This window comes from Pelecanus crispus, chromosome 8 (assembly GCF_030463565.1).
Source record: "Pelecanus crispus isolate bPelCri1 chromosome 8, bPelCri1.pri, whole genome shotgun sequence".
Classification (NCBI taxonomy): Eukaryota; Metazoa; Chordata; class Aves; order Pelecaniformes; family Pelecanidae; genus Pelecanus; species Pelecanus crispus.
In genome coordinates this window covers 22,407,629-22,427,529 of record NC_134650.1, presented here as the reverse complement: position 1 = coordinate 22,427,529, position 19,901 = coordinate 22,407,629, and the positions used below count along the sequence as shown (strand labels likewise).

At 50.1% G+C, this 19,901-nt stretch overlaps 1 protein-coding gene across 2 annotated transcripts in view; it reads right to left on the bottom strand.

Annotated features, from left to right (window-relative positions):
* Positions 1-19,335, bottom strand: part of PSD2 (pleckstrin and Sec7 domain containing 2) — a 50,226-nt gene extending 30,891 nt beyond the window's left edge. For both annotated transcript variants that reach the window (XM_075714992.1, XM_075714993.1), the window contains exons 1-5: positions 18,821-19,335; positions 8,594-9,082; positions 7,015-7,209; positions 2,211-2,291; positions 1,545-1,657 (exon numbers count right to left, since the gene is read on the bottom strand). In XM_075714992.1, coding sequence (XP_075571107.1) covers positions 1,545-1,657; positions 2,211-2,291; positions 7,015-7,209; positions 8,594-9,082; positions 18,821-19,335 — 1,393 coding nt within the window. The remainder of the gene's footprint in view (positions 1-1,544; positions 1,658-2,210; positions 2,292-7,014; positions 7,210-8,593; positions 9,083-18,820) is intronic.
* Positions 19,336-19,901: the final 566 nt, after the last annotated feature.

Genomic DNA, 19,901 nt, shown 5'->3' with positions numbered 1-19,901 from the left:
AGTGTTCAGAACTGGGATCTAATTTCTCTTCTGAACAGTTGCCATAGCATGGCTCCATCAGCAGCTTTGTAACCCACATTGCCATGACAAAGCTTGCATTTTGTTTGACTAGTCACTGCCCTCCAAACACCCTCGTGCTGAAGGGTGTGGGATGGAGTCAGAGATCTGATGCTCTGTGCTCCAGCTCAGCCTCTGCTCAAGCTGGTGTGTGCATGCCCTCACAGTGCATGTTAGACACCTGAAGACCAGAAGGAAAGAGTCCTAAGATCCTTGTCTCTAGGAGTGGGGGTGGATGCAATATGGTTGGGGATCACTTCCAGGGGGACTTGTTGGAGAGGGGTCAGGACTTGGCATTTGGGATATTTCAGCTGGGGACTGCTGCTAAAAATTCAGCCTGCATCTTAGTGTCTACAGGTGGAGGACCATTTGCAGGGGAAGGTCCTCTTTGGATCAGTGGGGGAGAACATCACACAAACACAGGGAAATGAAATCTAAACCTGTACCTTATTGGGATACCACTGATAAAAGCAAAGAGGTCATTCTGTTTTGAGAACAGCTTGTGTCCAGTTAGCTTGGCAGAGGGACCGGAGGGTTCAAGTGATACTATGCACTGCTGCTATTTGGAAAGCCTGCAAGATGAAGACAAGCAGGAGCTCTTAGACACAAGTGGCATATTGTATGCTGAAGGCATGAAGGAGGAACAACTGGCACTGCTGTCAGGTCAGCAGCCTGATTTCCACCCATGGGGGTATTTCTAGATGCCTGTAAGCAGGTGTGTAGAGGCATTCATGTAAGTGCAAACATGGACATGCTGGATGTCTGGATGTGTGCATGTGCACATCTATACCAGGAATGGCCTTTCCCATTTAAAAATGTCAGAAGAAGCTATATGTACTTAAAAAAAAATAATGGGGAGGGGCTGAACAAATGGGGAGGGGCTAACAAAATCTGCAACTCCTGCAAGCCCAAAATTTTACCCAGCTGTGCTTTCTCCTGATGCAGTTGTAGATACAAGGAACACAACTCCTGTGCGCGGTAAGCCAACAGCATTCCTCAATCTACATGGAAATGTCTTATTCCATTCAATGGAGAAGGTCTTGGGCTGAGCTAGCACCAGCCACTCATTTGTCCACTGCCAGCAACCACTTTGCAAGCCACGACTGCAGTAATTTGCAACCCCTGAGAACTCACCACCTCCCCTGGTGCTGGGCAAAGCATGGCCACTGGTCCAGGCTACAGCCAAGGAGCTGGTCTTCAGCACAGCTTGTATGCACTTGAGAGGACAAGGCTCCCTGGGAGCCTACACTCAGACCGTCAGATCCTGAGGGGATTCATCTGGCTCTCTTGAGGGGGTCTGTACAGCACCTGGTGTCCCCAGTCCCTCCCAGGGCAGGGTCCCAGAGAAAGGGAGAAGCTGCAGCCTTGCCTGCCCAGTGGGTGCTATTCAGACCCAGTTGTGGATGGTCAGTTTTACACTCAGGCTCTGTGACAAGGTGCACTGTGAGTGTGCAATGGACACTAGGGCCAGGGAAAGAAAGTGGTACCTTCAGACGTGCTCTCCTCTGGATTGCACTGGCAGTATCGCCGGGAGAAATGAATCAGCACCCGCTCCCGCTCCTGCGTCTCTCCCATCAGCGGGAATGCTTTTAAGAATGTCCTGCAAAGAGAAAGTGATACTTAAAGATGTCATGGATCAATCTGCTGGGCAGCTTCCATGCTAAGGAGGGAGATGGAAAGGGGGTCCTCAGAGGAGCTAGGAAGGCCTTTGTCCTCCCCCCAGCCTGCACACCCTGCAGGTGCAATGCAAAAGGTGTCTATGGAGACAGCTCTGAGCTGTGTAGGGAAACATGTCAGCTGAGATCTGACCCACCTCTGGCTTGATGGTACCAGGATGGGTTGTCCATCCCAAGGGAAGAAGTTGCTTCCACTTCTTCTGATTTTGTACGGGGTGGGATTCCTGGGAAAGCTGCTCTCCACCATGGGGAAGCAGGTGGTGGGCCCTCCTGTCAAAGCCCACTTTTGGTGGCAGTAGCTTGTGCCAAACGTGACACCAAAGCAAAGATTAAATGAAAACCTGGAGCTCCCCCCAGTCCCTGCGCCTATCACACGGACAGCCTCCATGGCGTCGGGAAGCCCGGGGGAGAAACTCACCGCGCTGCTCCACTCTGTCCAGCCCAGGCCCTACACAAAAGTGCCAGAGACCAGCTCACCTGAGTGCTTTGTCAAGGGTCAGGCCAGTGAAGTCAAAGAAGCTGAGATACTCCTCTGCTACCAACTTGCTAAATTCGTTACTGTAATTAAAGAGGGAGTAGTCAGCCCTTTCATCAGGGAAGAAGACACTGTCTACAAGAGGAACAGCAGACTGCTGCCTCCTGGCCAGCCCAAGCTCCCAGCAAGACACTGCAGACTTGATCCCAGACCCAGGGGGACTTTCTCCTTGCTTGAAATGCTGCTGGAAGACCTCCAAAGGCCCCTAACATGCCCACAGCCTAGCACTGCAGCTGCCAGCCCTAAATACCTAGGAATCAGAGGTGTGGGCCCCCATTGCTCTACCCCACTGTGCTGCTGGCCAGGCAGAGCCTCCTCCCAAACCAGCCAGGAGGAGGCCATAAGGATGTCCTGTGCTCATCGGGCACCTTCTCTCTTATCTAGTCCACTTCCATTGCTCCTACTGCAATATTCCTGCTCTCAGCTCCATGTTGGCTCCCATCCCACCCTCTCACCACAGCACCTTGGTCGTATGTCAGATGGGTGCCCCTGAGAACCGGAGCAGGAGAGCTCAGCTGAGCTTCTGGCCCTGCTCATTGCTGAATGCTTCTCCAGAAACCATTCCCCTGCAACATTTTCAAAGGATGCTTAAAGACGTGTTGCCTTTAAAGCCAGAATGCGTGCAGTTAAGTTCCTCTATCTACACAACTCTAGTAGCAGAAGTGCAAGAATAATCAATGAATGCTGGCAAGAAATGGGAGATGATCTCAATATGCTCAGCCTTTGCCATATACAATTCCTTTTCCTTCTCCCCACAAAATAAAAGCATATTGCTAAGTGTTGCACATTCAGTTTCACCCGGGACATGTAATAGGCAGAACTCATTGCTTTTCCTACAGCATTATTTCATCTTCTGCTGTGAAGTGGGTGTTGCAAAGGCTCTGGCATGGATGCTGTTTGGAAGCATGACACACAGCAGGATCATGCAGAGCAGCATGACAGCACCATGGGAGAGGTCCAGGCTGAGTTTTGAGAGGCAGAACATAAGTCTTGGTGCTGGAGGTTGCACAGGAGACTGTTTCAAAGCCATATGAAGCCACAAGGCCTCACACTCATAAAATAATCTTAATCATTTGGGATTGCTAGCTCTGGGAAAGAACATGTCCTCATGGCTCCATGGCCCCCTGGGTTAGTCTGTCTGAAGCAGTGCCACAATGATTGGCATGCAGATTCCTGCCAGCTTCCCAGGGAGACTTCTCCACTTGACCTGGAACTTCACAGCAAGGGCATTTGAGATGCAGAAGATGACCACACATTTGTGAAAGGAGATGTCACCACATCTTCACCCCTGTGCCAAAGAACAAACCAAACCAAGCAAGCCCCAGGCCTCCTCTGGGATCCTCTTGGCTCTAAGCCTGCAGAAGACCTCAAGCATTGGCTGTGCCAGTGCTGGGAACTAGCCAGCACTCTTCCTTCCACAGGTGAGGTCCCACCTCACATGTGCAGCTCTAGTCTCCCAGAATAAAAGGTCTGATTCCTTCTGTTTGGGCACCTATTTACCAGATGTCCTGGGAAGCTCCTTGGGCCATCTGAGCATTGGGCACACAGCAACAACTGCCATGTACTGCAGCAATCAACAGGGGAGAACAGTGTCTGACTCCCCCCACTTAAGCTGGGCTTGAAGGATCGGCCTTGTCCAAGACTCCCTACAGCCAAAAGACTTGGCATGTCTATAGCCCAGCACAGATCTTGGGTGGGCTGAATTGCTCTTGAGATATCTCCATGGCCTACACTGGGAGCTACACCCTCATTTACATTCCTAACTATATCTATAGTCAAGCAGGATGAAGGTGGGTGGGAGATCCCCTTCACCCTGCTCTCCCATCAGAGCAGCCTTGGAAGGTAGTCAGGTCTTGCTGCCTGTCCTTCAGCTCACTGGGTCTTGCTGAAGGCCAGGAGTCCATAGGGAATTTGTGACCCCCAGGACAAATGGTCTGTGCCAGCTGCTGTGATGCCAACGGTCCCCAGCTTGGGTGCCCATCACACCTTCCTGTGTGCCTTACTTGGTTCCTCTCTGCTTGGAAAAGCTCCACTCAGGGACTGCCAGCTCTGCTGAGGGAATCAGACAGTGTTGCACGACACCTGAAGGCAGACAGCCCCCAGGCAGCAACAAACTCCTCTGTCTAGCCAGGGGCTCAGTGACATTGATTGGGACCCTTCTCCCTGAGCTCCACAGCCAGTTAATGTGCCCCAGGCATGCCTGAGACACAGAGCTCCAACACTGGCCAGGGCAAGACCATGACCTAACACTAAGGTGGGCTTAGGTGCTTGCTCTGGTTTCCTCATTCAAGAATTGGCCTTCTCTCTCTCTGTGCCAGTCCCAACCCCTCCTGCAGGAATGGGTGACACTTCCACCATGCAGCTCAGACATGACAGAGACATCCCCACAAGAACAACAAGGCATTTCACATGGGGACATGTACAACATCCTCTGGCTGGTGGCCCTGCCACACAGCCAGCCTCTACAGGCATCCTCTCACTTTACACCCCAGCTTGATGCTTCCTCCCTCTGCCTGGTTTGGGAAGGTCCAGGCACCAAGAGTGCTTACTGACCTGTCTGGGTCACAAGCCACCCCGAGAGTAACACAGGAGCCCTGGCCTTTTCTCCCAATTTCATTCCTGTGTTGCTGGATGTGGACAGATGTGTGTTGTTTTAAAGCCTGAATCACACTGTCCTACAGACCTAAGCCTGTGTTGTCCATGATCCTTTTTGTGCCACAGTTATCTGGGTCAAAAAAAGATTGTCCATAAGAAGTTTGGCTATGTAAAATTCACCTAATCTCCAGGGGTTGAAAATATGCTGTGTGACCATGCCATACTGCCCATGGGACTCTGACAGACCCCCAGTTCTCAGTGCACTGCAATGCTGAAAGTGTGCTCTGCTGCCTGCTCTGTTGCTGCCTGCGTGGTTTTGTGAGCACAGTGCTCTCTTGGGAAACCTTGCAAGGAAGTGCCTGGCACTACTATCTTCATGGTCTCGCAGCTGAGACAGTTCAACCTCCATCCAGCAAGAGACGTGTGACCACGGGTAGTGACGGAGCTGAGAAAATGCCACAGACAAATCCAGGAAAAAGACTCTTCCATGGAGAGTTCAGTTACCAAAACACATGCTCTTCAGAGAGACGAAAGTAATTTCTGGATCTGAGGTTAACTTCCCAGAATTGTGTCATCTGGAAAGAAACTATTTGGAGATATCCAATCTCCATTTCCTTGTTCATCAAGCCTTTTCTACTTTTTTGACAATGATGAATAGTTTTGTTTTGGTTTTTGTGGTTTTTTGAGAAAATTGCCAATGTTCACAAAGAAAAAAAAAAGGTTGGGTTAAAATGAGTTCAAAAGTTTTAAAATGAGATTTTACTTTTTGAACAACTCTTCTAGCCAGTCCACCTTCTACATGGAGCTGGACTGAAAGCATCACTTAAACTTACCCTGCTCCCACCACTGTAGGTTGATCTTACATTGTCTTAAGTGAGCAAGACAAACTCAAAACACACCTGTCCTCATCGTTCCTCCTTTCCTGCTCTGCAAATCCACCTGCTTGGTCCAAGAGCCTGCAGCTCTATCCAGTTCTTGTGCCGGGAAATGGTTCAGATGTCCAAAACCCAGGTGACCAAAACCAAGGTGTGAGGACTGCAGATGTGAGCGAGGATTGCAGAAACTAGCAAAGGGACACACTCAGATGCACCCCAGAGACCAATTGCTTGAAACTTCCCCCACTCAGTGAGCTGGCATGGCAAATTTGTAAGAAAGGAGAAGGAAGCTAGACCTGAGGCAGCAGCAACGAGTAATGCACCTGTTACAAGGACCATAGCAAAAGAGAAGAACAAGGATGTTCCCAGGTGATAAAAAGAGCCTCTCTAGGAGATCATTCATGGGCTCCTTCTGTCCCAGGACTAAGCTGGGAGTCACAGACAATCCTTGGTACTGAAAGCTTGGGTATTTGCTGAGGGACAGTTGTGTCCTGCAGATCCAGACAGGAGTAAGACATTTCAAGGATGTTAAAAAAAACCCCAGCAATACAGGTTATATCTGATCGAGGAGAAGGATGATGGGGATTGGTGTCCTCAGACCCACTGGCATCCTAAAATAATCTGTTACTGCTACACTCGTTACTGTAACTCTGTTTCTTAGAAATCTGTGTAACTCTCCCACTTTTGAATAAACACTTTTTATTTCCCTTCTGCCTTACCCAGGCAAATCTACCAGCTGAGGTGCTTGGACCTCCAGTGTGTAACTGGCTCTCCATCGAACCCTTCATACCATCTATACAGATTGGGTCAGGAGGCACTGCAGCAAGAAGATTTTGGGGTGCAGAAATTAAAAACCTGGGGACTGGCAGAGAGCCCAGTGCAGATCCAGGTCTGGATCCCAAACCCTTCAGCCTGGGGATTGCTTTAGCGGAGGCCTTGCTGGGCCCTTACCAAATACAGGAAGCTCTTGGTTCTGGCGGGCAGCAGCTTGTGGCAGTTAATACCCAGTACACACAAGCAACTTGTAGGATTCAAATTGCAAGGGTATTGAGCCTGGACCTGTTTCAACTGGAAAGATCTCCAACAGCCCTGACTACATCCAGCAAGCCCTTGTAACAGCAGGCTTTTCACTTTCTGCCTTTGTCCTGTCCTCCCAGCAAGACGAGTGCTCCCCCAGACCCTCCCCAACACAGCCGTGTTTTTGCTGGCCATATTCAATGCTGCCATCTCAGTCAAGCCCCTCATAGGGTTGGATGCAACCCAAAGCCCCACTTACTTTTTCCCGAGCTGGCGTGCCACATCACAGCGCTTGAACCCTTCGAGGTTGTAGAGGCGCTTGGCCAGCCTCTTGGCAGCCTCACTATCTGCCCTGCAGCCATTTGCCAAGGTGTCTGTGCTGCCCTGGTCAAGCTGCTCTGTGCTGCCCATGTCGGAGTCAGAGTCTGACAGTGCATCTTTCAAGCTGGCGTCACTATACAGAAACAAGAAACAATTCAAGAAGCAGCAATGTGATTTGATGAAACCCACAGAAAATGCCACATTTTGATTTCTTCTTGTCCTAACCAAAAAATATGAAAAAACAACACGTTTGTGAACCGGACATTGGACAAACCCTCTTTCATTTCAGGTCAAATGAAATAGTACAGTTTCATTTCAAATTTGTAGAAAAAGATTGAAGAGAAGGCGACTTCTCCCTGAGAAATGAGGACGTATCTGTTCAAAGCAAGCAGCCCCAACAGCTTTTTAAGCTTCCTCTCTCTTTGCTGGTACAGAAAGGGATACCAAGCTCTTTCAGAGCTGTGAACATTCAGGAAATCTTAGGGATAGATGGTATGCTTTTGAGTTCAGATTATTTGCCAAGAATGAGAAACTGCACTTGTACAAATCATGCCAATGGGACTGACAGCAGACCTGCTGCCACTGGTGGGCTGCTCCTCTCCCAGCTGCTGGCTGACGTGGCCAGCTGTTCCCAAAGACAACACACTGAGCAGCCCGACTGGCACCATGTAGGTGGGGCTGCATCTCTTTATTTTCTTGCCCAAGGTCAGTTACAGCATTATGGCACCTATTTGCACATTTCTGGGCAGTGTGACTCATTGAAGGCCTGATAGCTAACTGGACATACAGCCTCGCTCCAGCTCTCCCATGACCTGGCTGCTCATCACCTGGCTTCCTCATGCAAAGAACTTCCCTGGAGCTGCTGCCTCCCATGGATGATGGTTTGGGTCTGAGCTGGTCCAGAGGATGAAGACTCTGCTGATCTCACTGCCCGCAGAAGAACCTTTAGGGTGGCCTCTACAGGTGCACCCAAGTGAAACCTTGAGGTTTCCCTGCACTTCAGAGCAGACTTGGGAGTGTGCCTGACTGCCTCCAATCTACCAAGGGCTTTTGCAGATGTCAGGCAGACAAGGCGGTGGTCTGTCCAGAGGAACCCTGGCTTTGCCTGCTATAAGAACAGATGGGATTTGTGAGAAGTCAGATGAATGGTGGTGCCCTCCAGAGCAAACATGAACACGAAGTGCTGAGTCTTGGCTTTTCTTGGGCTTGCAGGGTTCCTACAGGACCCTACAGTTTGGGGTCCTGGGTTTGAGAACAGGGAGGACTCAGACAGAGGCCTGCTGGGGACTGCCTGGTTAAATACCGTGAGACCTTGGTCCCCAGCTGCAGTCCTATCCTACAGGTAGGAAAGATTTTCCTGTTGGTGTTTGGCCTGTCTGCCATGACAGCACATGAGAGGAAGCACAAGGGGAAAAAAAAGCAGCTCCATCTCTATTATGTCCTCTCAACCTTGCTCCTGGACTGCGACCCCACAAGACAAGGAGCCCTTTGCCCGAGGAATTCCCAGCCTGCCTTACCTGATGGAGTTAATGATCTTGGTGGCATCTTCATCTGACCCTTCCACGTGGAACCCATTTGGGATACTCTTCAAGGACAACCGGCTCAGCACGTTCTCCGACCTGCTGCTGGTAATTGAGTGCCTGAGAGGGCTCCCAAAATCCCCCTCCACTAGCTTTGCTGCTGCCTGCTCTTGCTTATCAGCAGGTATGTGGTGAAGGGCTTCTCTCTTCTGGGCTACCAGTTTCTGCTCCAAGAGCTCTGGGCTTTCCTTGACCCTCTGCTGGATCAATGGGGTGAGTGGCGCCTCAAAACTGACACAGCTGTCTGTCTCATCTGTGAGAGAGAGGACGTCCAAAGAGTCCAAGCTGCTATAGTATGTACCCTTCATAAGGTCAGACTCAACGATCTTCTCAAAGGTCGAGCTGAACCCATCCCTGATGTCTTTGAATTGAAAATGTTCCTTGTCATCCTCACTGCAGCTCAGCTTGGCATCTCCAGAAGCAAACCTGTACCAAAAGGGGAAATGTAGAAAATGACATCAAGGTAATTGCTTGCACTGTTCCTCTTGGAGCTAGGAGGCAAGAGGCAGAAATGGATGTTGTGATTATAGGCCCTCGGGACCTTTCTGTGGTATAACCTGCCTGGTTCTCAATTTTATTACAAGCTTCTAGAGCTGAAAAAGGCAGAGTTTTATGATGAGCACTTCCAGGGGCCCAGCCAACCCTTAATTTGCTCATGCCCCAGTAAAAAGCCAAACCTCTGAACTGGAGATGTTTGCATCTGACACCTGCTACTGCATCCACTGCCAGAATGGATTTAATCTGCAAGTTATCTCTCCCTTCAAGTGATCCAATTATGGCCACTTCAAAAGCATGAAAATTCTTAAGATCAAGGCCGTTTAATCTAACTTTGGATGTTGGCAGCAAATGTCCTTTTATAGCAGAGAAAAAGCAGAAGCTTTTAGGGAGCAATTCATATTCTGTTACTTAAACCTTTTTTCTTAGATGAGGCACCCTAGAAGTGCAAGGCACCCCAGAAGTGCAAGGCACTCTACAAATATTCTGGTTCTGTCAGAACCAAGCATTTCATGCTGTGATACAGGTGAAAGCTAGGGGAACAGTAAGCTCCTTTTCCTCCACCTGTGATGGAGTTAGCTTTCTTCATAGCAGCACATACGGTGCTGTGGTTTGGATTTCTGCTAAGACAGTGTTGATCATGCATCAGTGTTTTATCTATTGCTGAACATGCCTGCACAGTGTCAAGGTTTTCTCTAGTTTTTGCTCCCCAGCAAGTAGGCGGGGGGTAGGCAAGGGGCTGGGAGGGGACACACACAGCTGGGACAGCTGACCTGAATTGACCAAAGGGATATTCCATGCCATACAATGTCATTCTCAGTTAAAAAAAAAAAAAGTAAAAAAAAAAAAAGTGGGTTTGGTCTTTCAACATAGCCACGGCCCTTGGACATCAGTCTGCTGCTGGGAGGTGGTGAGTGATTGCTTTTGCATCACTTAGTGTTTTTTTTTTTTTCTCTTTCCTTCACTTACTAAACTGCTTCTACCTTGACCTACAAGTCTTCTTGCTTTTGCTCTTCTGATTCTCTCCCCCATCCCACAGAGCAGGGTGGCGAGCAAGTGCAAGGATAGGTGTTAGTTGCTGGTTGGAATCAACCCACTGCACCTCCTCACTATGGCTGTCTCAGTTTGGAAACCCTGTGTCAGCGTCATGGCTATGCCTAGTGCCTCTCCTAATGAGCATGGCCTCCCTTTGCTGCAGACTATGTTTCCCTGAGATGAATTCTTGGGGTGGATCAGGGATGAGCAAGTTTCTTGTGCCAGCTCAGGAGATGCTGTACCTGTGCATGCCTAAATCCAGCTACTGTTAGTAATGTTTCCTACTGAGTGCCAGTGACAGCCCACTCTCAGCCTTGCAGAACATCACCTGGCACAGAAGAGATTGGAAATGGACCTTGGGATGTAGTGGCTCTAGCACAGAGGTAGCAAAGCACTTGTGAGCCAGACATGGCAGAGTCATGAAAGTGTCCGCTAGGAGTCCAGACACTTCTCAATGCACTTGGCAAACAGCTCAGTCTTTTTAGGGGGGGAAACTGAGGCACAACCACAATCCATGGAATTGCTTATAGCAAAAGTAAAGAGAGGCACTGAGATATAGCCTTGTATCCTGTCTCCACCAACACACAGCAGAGAACAGAGAAAGCAAAGTGACCATGCCCTGACAGCCCCCACAGGCAGCCACATGTTTCCAGCTCCCAGCTATCTGCAGCTTGCAGATGTCCTGATCTAGAGACATTCAGCTCATTTTGTCCAACAGACACAAGCTCCCTGGTTTCACAGTGGAGATGGACCCCTGAACATCACTGCCGTGCCTGGGCAGAGGCTCAGTGGAGCCCTGAAGCCAGGTCTGCTCATACCATTAGAGGGTCTGGGGTGCATACTTCCTTCTCTTAAGGCAGGAGGGATTTGCCTGTATTTCCACTGCACAGCTAAGCAAGTAGCAAGGAGGGAGGCTGCCTCTTGAGCAGGAAGCAGGTTAATAAGGCCCTGAATTTACTGGCCCAGATATACCAATGTAGTGTCATCCATTTCTGGAAACCCTAACCCCTCAAAATGCCTCAGGCAGGGTGGAAGATGGCTGGCCATTTCAGGACACAACTGCCCTAAGTGGTAGGGAATGTACACCTTGCCACCAAGGATAACACACCCGTCTGGGAACCATCATCATCCCTTTTATGGAACAGCCAGTTCTCATGGCCAGCACAGGATACACCATGACTGAGCGGTGATGATCACATGGACTGGTTGTCCTGCAACACCCTCATCAGAATGGGCAGCAAGAATTCAGCATTTGCATGAGCACTAATTTCAGGCAGTAAAATGGGACCTGGCATCCCTTCACATAGGTAAGTCCTCAAGGTTATCACCCTTGTTTGCTACAGCCAGTGTGTTTAAAGACCCAAGCCTACAGGATAGAAGGTTCTCTGCCAACAGGGATCTCCTCACCCCAAGAATCCACAACAACCAAAGATAGTCACAGCATGAGAGGGAACAGCATCTGAAAACCAGTGTAAGGAGGGAAGACTGCAATGACAGAGGTGCACATAGCCCCATTGCGGCAGTGAGGAGCAGGCACAAGTCAGCTACCAGACTTCCTTTCCCCCATCTCTTTTCAGTTGTCCTGGTTTTTGGTGGGATAGAGTTAATTTTCTTCCTAGTAGCTGGTGTAGTGCTGTGTTTTGGATTTAGTATGACAGTAATGTTAATAACACAGTGATGTTTTAGTTGTTGCTAGGTACTGCTTATGCTAGTCAAGGACTTTTCAGCTTCCCATGCTCTACCAGGTACACAAGAAACTGGGAGGGGGCACAGCCACAATAGTTGATCCAAACTGACCAAAGGGCTATTCCATACCATATGACATCATGCGCAGTATATAAACTGCAGGGAGTTGGCCAGGGGGCAGCGATCGCTGCTTGGGAACTGGCTGGGTATTGGTCAGCAGGTGGTGAGCAATTGCATTGTGCATCACTCGCTTTGTATATTATTATTACTATTATTATTATTATATTGTTATTATTATAATTACTATTTAAATTTATTTCAATTATTAAACTGTTCTTATCTCAACCCAGGAGTTTTCTCACTCTTAGTCCTCCAATTCTCTCCCCCATCCCACCAGGGCAGGAGGAGTGAGCGAGGGGCTGTGTGGTGCTTAGTTGCTGGCTGGGGTTAAACCACGACAAGAATGTACTTGGGGAAGGATTTGAACAAAGGTAGATTTTCCTGCTTCTAACATGCCAGGGTGAGAGCTGTTGAAGAGGAGAGTGCTCTCAGGTTTCTTATTTGTCAGTGTCCCAAGAGTATGAGGAACCCAAGTGGGTCAGGGTCCCATGAAGTGGCTATGCCATGCTATCTTCCCTTCTTCATCATGCTGGATGCCAGGCTAGCAGGCTGGTGAGCTGCAGCAGGAACAGGGGATCCTGGTGCAGCAGGGAGCAGGACAGACCCACCTGAAGGCCTGTGCAAGGAGGAAGACAACCATGAGTGGCTTACTATCTGTTCACGAGAACTGCAGGCCCTGACAAATTTTTGCACCCTTTGAACGTTCTCTGTCTGAGCTGCCAGAGATGCTGTTTTTAAACCTAGCCCTGCAACCACATGGATGAAAGCTTACATGAATCTGTAGATCTACATAATTCCCTGATTCCAGGAGCTCAGGGTTTAAGAAAACTCTCAGCCAGTTCACGAGAGCTGGCCATGCAACAAACCAGACATAAGGAGAAATGAGGCAGACAGCAGCAGCTCCACAGACTACCTGCTGCAGCCCAAAGGTCACTCATCCTCAGGAATGCTTGTCTTTACAAATCCATCCATCCCTGCAGGGTGAACTGCAGTGCCTGGCCATGACTTTGTGTACAGAAAAGATCCCCTGCTTCCACAAAGCAGGATGAATTTTAAAAACTTCATCCCCTTGTGACAGGAAGGACTTTACAGCCTTAATTGCATCTAGTGATGGGAATTACGGACCTGCCTTGGCAGCTTGTCCCATTGCCAAACTTCTTGCAACAGCCCCCATCCCCAGTGAACTTCCACGTCCCCGCCCCTACAGAGGGTCTGTGTCCTCCCCACACCAAGGAAAAACCCTGGGCCTTTGTGGTTTCCCCAGGTCCTCCAAGAGAGCCATCACACCGCCCCTTGGCCTGCATTGCTTCACTCCCATCACCAGCATGTCTTTGTGCAGGAGCACGCATAGAGGAGGGCATGCCCTGGCACACCCACGTGAGGTTTGGTGCACAGCATGTGTTTCCAGGGGTGTTGTGCACTGCAGTTGTGCCTGTAGGTATTCTCCTGGCTGCTCCTGGGTATCAAGCCCATCAAGAGCCATCATGCCTTGCACCTCCTGGATATTACTTAGCAGGTCCCACATTGCCATAATCCCAAGCCAGACAGCTCCTGCTCTCTCACCACAATGAACAGAGTAATTTCCATTAGCTGTTCACACCATAGAGCTTGTATTTTCCAGCCCTTTATTTATCCCTTGAGCCCAAACTCATACAGCAGTCAACAAACTGAGAAAATCTGTGTCCTTACAAATGCCCCAGCAAAGGCTGCATGGGACAGACCACAGAGACCAGGGAAGGAGCTGTGGTCCTGGATGGGTCAGTGGGCACCAACAAGTCAGGCACATTGCATCTCTCCTTGCATGGTCCCAGAGAAGACAGATGACAAAGAGACTCTCTACATCTTACAGCAGCCCAGGAGCACTGTTTGCATCTAATTCAAGCAAAGCCAGGCTAAGGTGGGAGACAGTGAAAGACCTTGCTCATGTGAATGAACCTGATATAGCCTCCCCACAGAGAAGTGTCGTGTACTTATTGCACAGTGAGGAAGGCAATTGCTTTACCTAAATAAGGAGCCATATATTTATTTGCATTGTAATCACAAGGTTTTGTAAGCATACTGAAGTGACACTGTATCTAATTCCCTGTGCTGCTTTCCTCAGTCATCTCTGCAATGCTGTTTTATTGCTTACGGCAAGGTATGCAAAGCAATGCACTTGGTTATTATTGCAGCTGAACTGTACTGGATTTTTATGCACTGAGTTGTTTACATTTCACTTCTCACTGTTTAATTAGTTGTAATGAAGTAGAACCTAGTTAGCTGTGTTGGTGGGGTGGGGAGGCCTGTCAGAGAAGGACATGATGGAGATCAGGACTTTCTTGCCTGTGCACTGCAGGCTTTCTGCAAAGTTTTTCTGAAACGTTTCTTACTGGAATTTGAATTGCTCAATGGCTGTATGTTGCCATGGGAGAAAATGTGTGGACAAAGGCAGCAGTCCCAAACCTGCAGGTACTAAGTGCATTTACAAGCCAAAGGTGGGGATTCCCCTATTAACAAGTTTGATGGTTTTACATTAATATCATTCACTGGTGAAGCTGTCAGTTTGACTGAAGAGATGCAACCTCCCTGAGATCAGCAGGGCCAATGTTGGGGACTTCTGGAAAGGTGAAAGACCTTGAGGTAACATAGCCACAATGATCAGAAAATGGGGTTTTGACAAATGGTATATTGACATGCCAATGGATGTCATGGGATAAACTAGAAAGGGGCTAAAAGGGATTCAGTGAATGCAAACTGCAGCACAAGCACTAAAGCTTTGGCCTTATTTCCTTGACTTTTTTAACAACCATTTCGTGCATAGATGCACTAATCTACCTTCAGCGGGGCAATCATGGTTGCTTTCTCCAGGTCCACCATGGAGTCAATGACTTGGAGGAGGATCAAGGAGGATCAAGGAGATCAAGGAGGATCTCCATTCTTTGCTGGATGTGGGGGGGAACATTGTCACCGAGGACAAGGAAAAGGCTGAAGTACTTAACGCCTTCTTTGCCTCTGTGTTCAACAGCCAGACTGGTCATCCCCAGGGTACTCAGGCCCTTGAGCAAGAGGATAGGGATAGGGACCAGAATGGAGCCCTCATAGTCCAGGAGGAAGCAGTTAATGACCTGCTATGCCACCTGGACGCTCACAAGTCTATGGGGCCGGATGGGATCCACCCAAGAGTACTGAGGGAGCTGGCAGAGGAGCTTGCCAAGCCACTTTCCATCATCTATCAACAGTCCTGGTTAACAGGGGAGGTCCCTGATGACTGGAGGCTTGCCAATGTGACGCCCATCTACAAGAAGGGCCGGAAGGAGGACCCGGGGAACTACAGGCCTGTCAGCCTGACCTCGGTGCCGGGGAAGATTATGGAGAGGTTCATCTTGAGCGAACTCCACAGGCAAGTACAGGTCAACCAGGGGATCAGGCCCAGCCAGCATGGGTTCACAAAAGGCAGGTCCTGCTTGACCAACCTGATCTCCTTCTATGACCTGGTGACCCGCCTGGTAGATGATGGAAAGGCTGTGGATGTCATCTACCTCGACTTTAGCAAAGCTTTTGACACCGTCTCGCATAATATCCTCCTCGGGAAGCTGGCAGCTCACGGCTTAGACAGGCATACTCTTCGCTGGGTAAAGAACTGGTTGGGTGGCCGAGCCCAGAGAGTAGTGATAAATGGTGTTAAGTCCAGTTGGCGGCCGGTCACGAGCGGTGTTCCCCAGGGCTCTGTTTTAGGGCCAGTCTTGTTCAATATCTTTATCAATGATCTGGATGAGGGGATCGAGTGCACCCTCAGTAAGTTTGCAGACGACACCAAATTGGGTGGGAGTGTCGATCTGCTCGAGGGTAGGATGGCCCTGCAGAGGGACCTGGACAGACTGGATCGATGGGCCGTGGCCAACTGTATGAGGTTCAACAAGGCCAAGTGCCGGGTCCTGCACTTCAGTCACAACAACCCCATGCAACGCTACAGGCTTGGGGAGGAGTGGCTGGAAAGCTGCCTGGCCGAAAAGGACCTGGGGGTGTTAGTAGATAGCCGGCTGAACATGAGCCAGCAGTGTGCCCAGGTGGCCAAGAAGGCCAACAGCATCCTGGCTTGTATCAGGAATGCTGTGGCCAGCAGGAGCAGGGAGGTGATTGTCCCCCTGTACTCGGCGCTGGTGAGGCCGCACCTGGAATACTGTGTCCAGTTTTGAGCCCCTCACTACAAGAAAGACATTGAGGTGCTGGAGCGTGTTCAGAGGCGGGCAACGAAGCTGGTGAAGGGTCTGGAGAACAAGTCTTATGAGGAGCGGCTGAGGGAACTGGGGTTGTTTAGCCTGGAAAAGAGGAGGCTGAGGGGAGACCTTATCGCTCTCTACAACTACCTGAAAGGAGGTTGTAGTGAGGTGGGTGTTGGTCTCTTCTCCCAAGTAGCTAGCGATAGGACAAGAGGAAATGGGCTTAAGCTGCGTCAGGGGAGGTTTAGACTGGAAATTAGGAAAAATTTCTTTACGGAAAGGGTGGTCAGGCATTGGAACAGGCTGCCCAGAGAGGTGGTGGAGTCACCATCCCTGGAGGCGTTTAAAAAACGGGTAGATGTGGCACTTCGGGATATGGTTTAGTCTGGTCTACCCTTGATTAGTCTAGAGTGGGCTTGGTAGTGTAGGTTAATGGTTGGACTGGATGATCTTAAAGGTCTTTTCCAACCTAGATGATTCTATGATTCTATGATTCTATGACTTTTGATGAGTTTTTCTCCTTCAACTCTCCATTGGTTCAGTGGGAAGAGCAAGACTCAACCCCTTCTTGTAAAGTACTTTAAGACCAGGGACAAAATCATACGAGCACCAACATGCAGATGATGACAAGTGATTTTTTTCCCCAGGACTGCTCATTGGTAAAACATTAGGCAAGAGACAGAGAAAACCCATGTTCTCCTATATCCAGAATGGGTCATAACAGAAACAGCAACATACGAAGGGGAGTAAATAAAGAACTGGGGAAACTCAGAGATGATACAGGATGACAGTGACTTCTTGGTGCCGTGGTCAATCCACATTGATCTAAGAGAGCCAGTCAGCTACAGTCAGGAAAGACCAGCTCCATGCTGTGTTTGGCCCAGCCACACGTTTCTGCCATTTAGCCTACAGGTAGGTGGTCAAAGTACTAAGGAGCTCAAACACAGCAAGCTAACCTGATCCCTAGGCAATAAGTGGTTCCCAAGATTTCAGCTGTGTCCCTGAATTTTTCCAGCTGCCCTTCTGCCTTTGAATACAGTGTGTGACTTGCCCCTTCTGCATTCAGCTTCCCAAAAGACTTATTTGCTATCCAAGTGAATATGTTTAGATCATGGGCTGTGCATGCAGAGCCCAGTCAGGTTGCATCATCTCCAAATCCTCAGCCTGCCACTTCTCCCAGTTCATGCCCTAGTATGTTAAAATAATAGCACTTCCAGTGATTGTAGCAGCATTCACTGACCACCCTTAGCTTCATCTTGAATTCACAATCCCTGTCAGGGAGCCACATACCAAGCAAGTACAATTCCCTTGCAACCTGAGAGACTTGCAGACATCTAAGACCTGACTGCATAGCTTTTAGGGCTCTTGGGACCTGCCTGGGGATGGACTTCCTTAGCTCTCTGGACATCAGCAGCCTGTGTTGGACACTCTGCCTCTTCAATACCTTCAACTATGTTTGTTGAAACTGTGCTGCTCCTTCTTGCTGGGGCCTTTGGTAAATCAAACCACCAGCTTTTTATAGGGGAGCCTGTTCAACACTAGAGATGCAATGAATTAGTAACGCCTGTCATCAGCCCACATGCTCTGTGGCTTCCCAGCTCTGCTGACACTCCTGCCTATGCTCCAAACAGCCCTCGGGAAATACGGCTCAACCTGAAGCCTGTACTGGACTACAACTAGGAGGTGATTCACAGACACTTCGCAGCCACTCTGTCCTTTTCACACCTCCTCTTAAGAAGGACATGCTTCTCTGTGACGACTTCTGCTGCTCTTCTCCAGCCCTATCCTGCTTGCAGCAACTCTCCTGTGCTGGGGTAGGTAGGCAGGCAGGACCATAAGATTCACAGCAGCCATAAACCCCAGCTGGCTACAATACCCTAGATGATTTGTGGTGGGAAAGGGAAGGAGCCATACTCTTCCCACAGGGATGGCACAAGAAGCACCCCACCTCACCAGTACAGAGGACACAGAGACTGGGGGGCATTGCACACATGCTGGTTTGTCTCAGGCACTTGAGAACAGGATGACACTTGTGTCTCTCATCTCTCACTGCTATATGCCTTTACCACCCAGGCACCCAGCCACAGGTGCAGCAGGGAGCAAAGCTCAGTGCCTTGCCCTCTCTTACTAACGGCACAGTCCTTTGGATGAAAAGCTGTAACTTGCTAGCCCAGGGACTGCCAGAGCAAGCCATGCTGCCAGGGACTTCCAGGGCATATCAGGCTCCTGGACAAGCCCCACTCCTCATCATCCCCCAGCTATCATGCTTGTCCTAATTTATCTCAGGTAACTCTGCCATAAGTGCTGCAGCTGAACCTCTAACTTGCAAGGGAGACACCCCCAAAGTGAGCATAACCTGCACCCTTGAGATCCTTAAACCTTCTCCTTCGCTTTAGTGACTCTGTGGGCAGACACAGGCTCTAATCACAGCTTTTCTGCATTTGTAACAGGAAAAAGCAGTGTGAGAAGCACAGAGAGAAAAAGAGTGAAAAGCCACAGTCAGCCATGAGAGCAGCTGCAGCTTTTTCAACTGAGGACTTACACACGGAGCAGAGTAACTGGAACCAAGGAGGCTTGAGAACACACACAAACCAGCACTGAGCTGAGGTTACAATGGCTTCACACTCACCCAAACTGCTCCTCCGGCTCGTCAGCATTTAGAGCTTCTGAGGAACCTAGGACACCGTAACACTGCTCCTTGCTGAGGGCCTCGCTAGGTGTCTCCTGGGTGGGGGAGCCCCTCTCCCCCGAACCCGTGCTGCTTCGGCTAGGCACGCCGCTGTCCCGCTGCTGCAGTGGCGTCTGCTCCCGCCCCGCGGCCAGCTCTGCGTCCGCGCCGATCGCCGGCCCGTCCTTACGGCTGCTGTCGCTGGCGGCGTCTGTCCCCGGTCCCTGCTCACCCTGCCTCTCGCACAGCTTCGCCGCCGCTTCCAGATGTTCGTCCCCCTGGCCCCCGCGCTCCCCCTCCGCTCCTCGGGAGGGCTGAGCATCGTGCTGGGGGCTGGCTCTCCTGCTGGCAGGCTCCGGCGGCTGGCTGAGCAGCTCGTCCCCATCGCTGTAGGCCAGACAGGCAGGCTGTAAGCCCCAGGAATGCAGCTCTTGGCAGTCTGCGGCAGACCATGGAAAGTGGCTGTTCTCGCTCATACTTTGCTTGTTCTCCGAGCCCTTATGGGGTCCCTCCCCGCACGCAGCTCAGGCTCGGTACTACCTACAAGGGAAAAGAGACCACATCACGAGTGTCTGTGAGGGCTGTCAGAAAGGCACGGACTTGCTGATAGCAGCTCAGAAGGGCAGCAGTTTGAAGTGGAGCACAGGAAAATGCCCCCCACCCCTCTCGACCCCTCAATATAAAACCAAGGAAGGACCATACTGGGGTCTGCTGTGTTTGCAAAGATTAGTGCTTGTTACCAAGCTCAGTGAGATGTGGAAAGGAAAATCTGCTGTTGTGGTCCTGAGCCATTAGGGGTCCGGGTACCCACCTTCTCCTCTCATATCCCCCAGACAGGCCCAGCCTGAAGCACAGGGGACCCATACCATGAGTGCTGTTGGTGCCCCAGCTGTGGCAGGCAGCTGCCCAGGGATGCAGACAGGAATGTGGCATGGCTGCTTTTTGCAGGCTGGCTACCAAGGTGCTATTCCCAAGTACTCCCTGCCTGCCGGAAGTCAGAGAAATAGGAGATAGGTATGGATTTTTTAAAAACAATTCTAAG